This window comes from Zingiber officinale, chromosome 5B (assembly GCF_018446385.1).
Source record: "Zingiber officinale cultivar Zhangliang chromosome 5B, Zo_v1.1, whole genome shotgun sequence".
Lineage (NCBI taxonomy): Eukaryota > Viridiplantae > Streptophyta > Magnoliopsida > Zingiberales > Zingiberaceae > Zingiber > Zingiber officinale.
In genome coordinates this window covers 25,305,994-25,314,789 of record NC_055995.1, presented here as the reverse complement: position 1 = coordinate 25,314,789, position 8,796 = coordinate 25,305,994, and the positions used below count along the sequence as shown (strand labels likewise).

The following is an 8,796-nucleotide window of genomic DNA, read 5'->3' as shown; positions in this document are numbered from 1 at the left end:
CGATTGGAGGCTTCTCAATCGATCAGCCGATCGATCGGGAAGTTCGTTCCGCGAACAGTAGGCCTCTGGATCGATCAGCCGATCGATCCAGCAAATTCTGTCGCGAACAGAAGGCTCTGGGATCGATCACTGGATCGATTGGCCAGTCTGGATCGATCATCCGATCGATCCAGAATATTGCCCGAGCACTGTAGCGTGCTGGATCGATCTAACCCAAGCCCCGCATACAGTAGCCGGCTGAATCGATCACTGGATCGATTCAACTGTTCCAATCGATCTGTGGATCGATTGGGAGGCCCGAAAGGTGCTAGGAAGCCTCTAGTTCAGTTCCTTGACCATGGGGGAAGTATAATGTGTCATGAATAATTAGATTACACCCCTTAGCATGTATAGAATCAAGAAATGTCAATAGTTTAGCAAAATTTTATTTAGTACAGCTTCCACATCTAGATTTAGTAATGGTCAGGGAATAGTTTAGCACAGCATAATGTAACGATCGGCCTCACATCTTAGCCAGTAGAAGGTGGGTCGTTACATTAGGCAAGTCAAAGGTGGGTCAATCGATCAATTGATCGATTGAACTGTAGTTCAATCGATCAGTTAATCGATTGGATGTGTGCCGCGAAGAAGGTTTGGCCCAATCGATCGGCCGATCGATTGGGAGCAATTTTCGCGAGCATAGAACCTTTCCCAATCGATCAGCCGATCGATTGGGCACCTCCAATTGATCGACCGATTGATTGGAGAGCTGAAAATCACACGATAGAGGTTGAATCGATTAGGCAATTGATTCAGGCGTTTTCCAGTGAGCATAGAGGTGCTTTTAATCGATCAGCCGATCGATTCACAACCTTGCCAATCGATTGAGAGCAATTCAATCAATTGGGATCCGACCGTTGCGCAGGTTATAACCGTTAGCGAGCGTCTTCTTCAGTGCTTCTTCTCTAACGACTACAGTACGATCTCAGTGACGATTCATGAGCTCTCTCCACACTTTCATAGCCAGTTTTTAAAGACTCTTGGAGACAAGTGTAGTTACACTTCTAAGGTTCAAGAGGCAACAACAAGCAACAAGCAAGAATAAAGAGTTTCCATTTGTATCTTTTGTATTTTCTTCTTGTGGGTGTTGTATATTGTTGTGTGAGTTTATACGAGGCTTCTCCGCCTTAGGCTATGACCGAGAAGGAGTGTTTTACTAGTGGAGAGCGTGTTGTGTGTGGATCCTTGGATTAGTCACCTCTTCTTGAGGTGAATACCAAATAAATCCTTTGTGTTAGTGTTGTAAGTTTGCTTCGAGTTCATTCCGCTGCATATCATCATCAAAGAAGCAATCAAGCGCGACGAGCTATTCAACCCTCCCCCTCTAGCACATTTTGACCCTAACAATAGAAACCTTAGAGTTTTCCAATTACAACATAATACCCTAATTGGTCTAGACTACGAACATAAACTAGATTCTGTATTATTTTCACAGCATATAACATGTCATGGTGATACAAGACTTGATTAATTTACAGCAACAGCTTGCAAGTGACAATCCCTTTGACCTCCACAAATGTCTCATTCCCCACATATAGTCTTCTCGCATATGGGCTTAAACGATGGAATTCCACATACGCACTCCTATCACGAGTTACATAGTCTGTGGCTCTTAAGTCTACAACCCATAAAGGAGATGAATTAATGAACATCACACTAAATCATATAACTCATATCATGTAAAAAAGAAGGATATACCTTTCACTCGCTATATTCACGTGCAAAATGCCCTAGCTTACCACATACGTAGCATCGGACATTGTTCTTTACGAGCTCCTTCTTCTTGCCTTTTTGTTCTTGTCATTTTTCATTGGTCTTTACAAATGGCTTCTTCTTACCATGACCTTTGGTATTCTTCTCATCTTGCGCCATTTGCGCTTTGTACCATGAGAGCCGTTACACGACTTCGCAAAGTGAGCATAACCTGAAGCATACTTGGTCATCTCCAAACACTCCTCCTTGAGCTCATAATGCCTACTTACATCCATGAAAGTATGGATACTTTCAGTATCTATGAGATATGTCTTAACAATATCCTAGGAGTCAGGCAAAGACTGGATTACTCCTAATACTTGAAGCTCATTTGATATAGGCTCCCCCATATTCTTTAAAGAGACAATCATGCTCGACATATGTATTAAATGCTGCTTGATAGTATGATCAAACATCTTCTTATGAGTTATGAACTTATAGGTCAGCATCATCAGCTTAGGAGCTAACGAGGTTCCATAATGCTCTTTAAGAGCATTCTAGACCGACACAACAGTAGGATACTACTCATAAATTGGGATTATTTCATCGTGCATGCTACTGAGAAGAATTATCCTAGCTTGGCCATCCATTTTTTCCAAGTACGATATATCTCTTGATCGCGCCTTGCCTGTGTTGTGATACCTTCCCTGGGGTCCACCATCTAGTGCTTAAAAATCTCCTTGAGTTCTTGTTCTTCAAAAACAAACTGAACCCTCCGGTGCTAAATTTCATAGTTGTCACCATTCAACTTGTCTCCCTTGACGAGATCCAGTATGACATTATTTGTTGCAGCCATATTTCTGTTACATAGAATAGAGAGACGTTAGTGACATTTGATGTTTAATATATCAACTTTGTATACCCTACAAATCATCTTAATTTAGATGATTATAATATAAATTCCAAGATGAGAGTATGAGTCAACATACGCCATACATTACAATTTGAAATTGTCTTTCATCATTCGAATTAAGATATTGTACACAAGTAGTCACGTCATACTCTCAAGGCTAACCTATGTGCTGCTATGAGTCCACACATAGCCAAACACTGACAAGGTTATATCACACATCTCAGAGTTTGACCTCCTTGTCTTACCCCAAGACACTCAGTTTAAGATAAGGTCAAGCAGTTATCTCCCACTTAAACAAGTCTGAGCAATGCGCATGTCACATTTCATGATGAGCACCTCTGCATGCCGAGCACTGTAGACCTCTGCTCCCAAGAATCACACTCGTGTGTCGAGAACCCAAGCACCACAGTTCTTCTTAAGTACCATGGCTTGGTCGTGTTCTCAAGCACCTGTGTTGAGAGCACGGTTGAGAAATTTTTTTTACACGTGGTTGAACATGCAAGTTGAGCATTTCTTCTTGGGCTTCCTAAGCATCTTTGCATGCCCAGATGTCCTAAAAAAATTCTATGCACGCTATTTTCAACTGGGTTCGTGAGTTTCTCACTCACGAATTCGTTGATCACTTGGTCAATGAAGTACATCAAATCAACTTGGCTCTGATACCAATGTTGGATACTGATAAAAGTAAAATACATAATTTATTTCTACTTTACGAAAATTAAATTTGTACCTTGGTTGGTGATGCACTAATCTCTGGCATTACAAACCTTCAGAATTGTTATAAACCCTAGCCACAGACTGCTTGAAATCGATATGATAGTCACGTATCTCGAACTATCAACGTAATGTCACAACGCTTTAACCCTTAAGCTGGTGATGTATGACGATGACCTTCTTTTATTATTCTCAACAAGATAGAGACTACAACTCTCTTCTTTCTTAGACTCTTCCTCTTTCTTTTTCTCTCACTTACACTTTACATAAGAAGTATGAATTTATAGAATAAGATAAGAATATGGATAGTCATTCTATTTGTGAATTACTAAAATTCACTTATATTAGTGGAGTCATTTATGTTAATAGAGTCATGAGATAATCCCATTATCCTTTTTAAATACCTCATAATGGGCATACGTTACTAACACCATATGAATGGCCCATAGTGGACATAAGTTACTAATAATATATAATCTATTGGTCAACTAGTTCATAGGACTGGTATACCGATCCTATATCCGACCAATGCCTTTCTACTACCTTAGATCCTAACTTCAATCCACAACCTCGCAACGCTTATGCTTGATTGTTCCTCATGCGTTAACACGCCAATCTTTATCCTTAGCCACATTAGTATGCCGAGAGTTATCCTTTTCCATGTCAGTTATCCCAGACTTATCCTCATCCATATCGGATGTCACGTCAGCATGACGTACATCTCAGCTACTAGTGTCATCTCAGCGTTTGTTTGATCGATTGAACCTCATTGTTCGGTTGTCTAAATGGTTCGGTCAACCAGAAACATGCATATAATCAATATAACTTATTACAGTTAATCAATTGTTCGATCTCGACTTAGAATTCCAAATGGAACCCTTAATCATATCGTCATCTAAGGTTGTCCTTGTAACAAGGACTCATCCTTAATAGTTTTTCTTTGCAAAAGAACCTCTCAACTCAAGAATTTACCTTCACTTACCATCTGCCAAACATCTAGTTCTTTAAATCTATTTGGGCTTTATCTCCTCAGCATTCAAACACTCGTCTCGCCATGTCTTCCTTTGATTCGATGTCCAGTCCTCGTTGACCCATCAAATGGTATATGCTCGATCCCTTGACTCATCTAGACTTTCTTATTTGGTGTTTGATCCTCTTGTTATGTTTAAACTTTCGTTGCTTAATATTCGATGCATTTGGTCTACTAGGGTTTTTCTATGTTAAGTTACCTACACACTTAACGAAACTATTAGATCACAACCCAACTTAACATTAAACATTTGCCAATATTACAACTTAGCTTCGATTATATGGTATCTCCAACCTAACTTTCCTAGGAATAGACAACACTTATTAAGCAAATAAAAAGAAAATAACCTTTGATGATTTTTAAAAATTATATAAGTATTCATATTTTAATAATCAATTAAAATTTATTTTAAACTTAATGGTTTTCGAATATAATGAACATATAGATAAATTGATCAATGATATTTTTTTCCCCCAAAATACTGTTATTTATAAGAATTTATATATCATATATTTATTATGCAACTATGTGAATGCAGTGTCTCCTTCTGATGTTGCCTCACGTAACTTTACTTTTTTTTTTATTTAATAAAGGTACCAATAATTGCTTCTCATGGTAAATCATTTTAGAGAAATTTATCAAAATATTTATAATAATTTAGCTTAGTTTATTTTATCAAAAAAAAAGTATACATTAAAATAATATTTCATTATATATTTTTTTTATCTTAAAAGATATCCTTATCTTAATTTGCAAAAACAAAAATAAAAAATAAGTTGGAGATCCAGCATTAACAGTGCGTATCCCCACCGTCCAGTTTCACTGGCCCCATCAAATTCCACCGCTAAATCCTATCCCTTCCATAAATCTTTAATCAATTCCCCGAGTAAAGTCTTCTGCTGTCGCTCACCGACACTTCCCCGCCTCTGCAAAAAGCCAGAGGCAGCAAAAGGTAACGTGGAATCTGCCATCTACAGCAGCACCAGCATCAGCATGAGCATGTGCGAGGCCTCACACACTTACTTACCACCTTCCAATCTCTGTGAACTAGCACGAACCTTCCTCTCCACACCCACCGTCTTCGTGCTCTGATAGCGTTAGTAAACGAAAGTATTTTAAAATAGCTGAGAATGGGAGCAAATTAGAACATCTCAAGGAAATGGACGCCCTTAATTAATGGTGGGGTGTAGCTCTTATCTCATCTCAGCATGTTGTTTTGGTGCCATTGTGCCAATCGGCAACACATGATTGACTTTGAGTCTCGGGAATTGTGAGCTATCGTCGATCCGAAGGACAGCGTGTGGCCCAACTTGTCTTTATTCTTGATTAGCAAGCGTCGGCTGTGTAAGTCAACAAGAATGAACAAGAAGCCCTTCATCATTCAGCGTAATCATCAGAGTATGTTTTTTCGCAAATTCATTCTTTTTCTGCGCATCGTTGGATTACTTTACCACTGCTTTCCTCGAATCTTTGCAAAGGGCTAAAAATTCTCTGTTTTTTTTAATGTAATCATGATGAGCGTTCGACCGTTGTTTTAAAGCAAATCTTTGGCAGAATCTTCATTAAGAATTAGAACAGAAGAAAAAGAAGCAATGTTGGAGGAGGTAAAGTGTATAATTATCAGCAGTTTAATTGAAGGAGTTGCCATCGATCTGTTTCTGAAAAATTCAGGGGGAAAAAAAAATTAAACTATGACATGAGAGGAAGAGAGATCACATATTATAAAACAAAGGGAATGGAATCTAGGAGAAAATAAATTTGTAGAGGAAGGCACTGATTTTGATTTTTTACACGGACAAGCCGGCCAAGAAGGCGACGCCTGTGGAGGGCAACCATGAGGAACCGAAGATGAACTGCGCCACCGTGAACTTGCTGGCCTCCGCCGGCAGCGTGATCACCCGGTATCCTGGCCACTGCACTCTCTTACCGACGGCCGCCCCTGGGCCGTAGTTCATGTACTCGCCGTAGTATAAGGTATCGAGGGCGAAGGTGGCGTTCCATTCCAGCCACCCTACTGGGTGGATGTGGTCCTCCATGTAGGACATCATGAAAACCGTCCTGGAGTAGAGCTTCCACGGCCGACCGAGATAGGTGGAATAGTTGGCCTTGACCGGCTCTAAGTCTGTTGCCGCCACCACTCTGCAGGCGTGGATGGAAATGCCGGTGTTCTGGTTGGGGTCCTTCCGGTTCTGCGCCGTGATGGTGTTCTTCTGCATCGGCATCGGGCGCCGCGCCCACAGGCTGCAGTTCTGAAGTACCACCGCCGCGTTGCCGAAGATGAAGTCGACGGTGCCGTAGACGTCGCACTCCCGGAAGAACTGCCGCTGAGAGTGCACGTATAGAGTGTCCTGGTACCCGATCACGTTGCATCTGTAAACCACAGCGTGGTCCGCCCCTACCCGCAGTGCCACCGCCTGGTGCTTCTCCGGCCCCGCCCAATTCTGCACCGTTATGTCCCTCATTATGAATCCCGTCCCTGTCGCCGCTGCAAACACCAAATTCACAACCACAACTTCATCCTCTGTTTCTGACTTTCTGTAAACATCAACAAAAGCCCCGATAATCATTAGTGAATACCGAAAGTCGCAGTGTGGAAGGTGGTGAAGTTGTCGGTCACACTCCGCGACCCGGCGATGATGGTCTTGCTTTTGCCGTCGCCGATGAACATGAGATTCGTCTTCTTTCGTCCAACTTTGATGTTCTCGTCGTACTGCCCTGCCTTGATGTAGATGATGATGCGGCGAGTGCTGTATTCTGGTGCCGCCTTCACCGCATCGGCAATGGAAGTGTAACTACCGTTTCCGTCCTTGGACACGACCATGTCGGCTTGGATACTCGACGCCGGCGCCTGGAGCAGCCTTCTGTCCTTCTTCCGCACCCACGAAGGGAACTCCAATAGCTTCCGTCTCCTCTTGTCGTGGATCGGAATGCCGGCGAAGTCTTTATTGCGGCCGAAGCTGGAGAAGATGGCGAGGCAATTGCTGACGAGCTCGGTGAGGTCCTTCGTCTGGCTCTTCATGTGCCGCTTCACGCGGAGGTCGGTCACCTGTTGCAGCCCCTCGTCGCAGGTGTCCTGGTTGGTGAGCGCGGCGCTGAGCCAGGTGACCACGTCCTCGTCGGAGAACCCCTTCACCCGGGCCCGCGACTGAGGCGAAACCCCGACGGGGGCCACCGCTAGGAGCGAGTTGGAGAGCTGCTCCTGCGAGTGGTCGAGCAGCTCCATGCAGTCCTCGTACGCGGAGCGGGAGAGCCCGTCCATGGCCGCGCCGGCAATGGCGGATGCGCCGTAGATGGCCGCACTGACGCGGTGGAGCGTCATGTTGAGCGACACGTGGACGAGGTCGCGCTCCCGGGCCGCGCCGAGGGCCCCCGGGAAGTCGAGCAGCGAGCGCAGGCAGAGGGCCGGGTACCGAGTCAATCCGCAGGCGCGCGATAAGGTCTGGCTCGGCGTCCGCCGGCGCGCCGGAGCCGTCGTCGCCTCATCTGACTCCCGACGGCGCACGAATATCGCCACCGAGAAACCGGAAGTCACGAGCAAAAGCACGGCGACAAGGCCAAGGCAGAGGAACACCCGGCGGCGCGCTCTGGACGCGTCGCGACTCGCTTGCAGTTGCAGATCGGACAGGGAGGGGAGCGACTCGGACGAGGCGACTCGGCCGTAGCCCATGTGGCGATCTAGACTCGAATATCAAAAGGAAAGACGACGGCAAGAAAAGCAGTAGGACGTCGAGTGTCTGTGTGTGTTTGTGTGTGTCAGTGAGGTAGGTTTATAATTATAGCAAGCCAACAGTAGTAAGTAATAACAAGAGTTTGGTGGGAGGTCCATGTCCTGCTCCGTGAGCTGGCTTCTACTTCCTCGCCCTCTCTGCTTTATCTCTCCCTCACAACCCACAGTACTGCCACTGCATGCAACACCAGTGCCCTCTGTTTTCTACATCGCATCTGAAGCTCTGGCTGAGTTAAGTGCCAACATTTACTTGAAATTGAGCTGCAAGGATTTGCAGGCATTGGCGCCCTGCATTGCAAGGCTGCCTGAAAGAGAAGGATGAGAAGGCAGGAAACAGCGCATGTGGCACATGATGAGAAATATTTAAAGTGGGCACATGAAGGACAAGAGCTGCAGGTTTAGCAAAAACTAATTTAAGTGTTTGATTGTCGTCCAAGTCGTCTGTCATGACCCCCTGGGAAGATAAGGGAATGGTAGATCCTTTTGCATGTAGATGGGTTTGGTCATCTGTTAGTGAATGGTTTTTTCGGGCATTGACTGCTTGATTTGAACGCCAATCAATCAGGCAAATGAAAAATGGTGGTAGGACACACGAAGAATTGCGTGCTGTTACCGGTGCCCTCGCTCAATATATCAGGACACAATATTGTCCATGGGCCTCCTCCAAGTCATCCATTTAAA

At 44.2% G+C, this 8,796-nt stretch overlaps 1 protein-coding gene across 1 annotated transcript; it reads right to left on the bottom strand.

Moving 5' to 3' along the window:
• Positions 1-6,085: 6,085 nt before the first annotated feature.
• Positions 6,086-8,443, bottom strand: LOC121984257 (probable pectinesterase/pectinesterase inhibitor 34). The gene is made up of 2 exons (XM_042537102.1): positions 6,966-8,443; positions 6,086-6,873 (listed from the first exon to the last, which is right to left on the bottom strand). Exons 1-2 carry the CDS (start codon positions 8,053-8,055, stop codon positions 6,176-6,178), a joined length of 1,788 nt encoding a protein of 595 aa, XP_042393036.1. The 5' UTR covers positions 8,056-8,443; the 3' UTR covers positions 6,086-6,175.
• Positions 8,444-8,796: the final 353 nt, after the last annotated feature.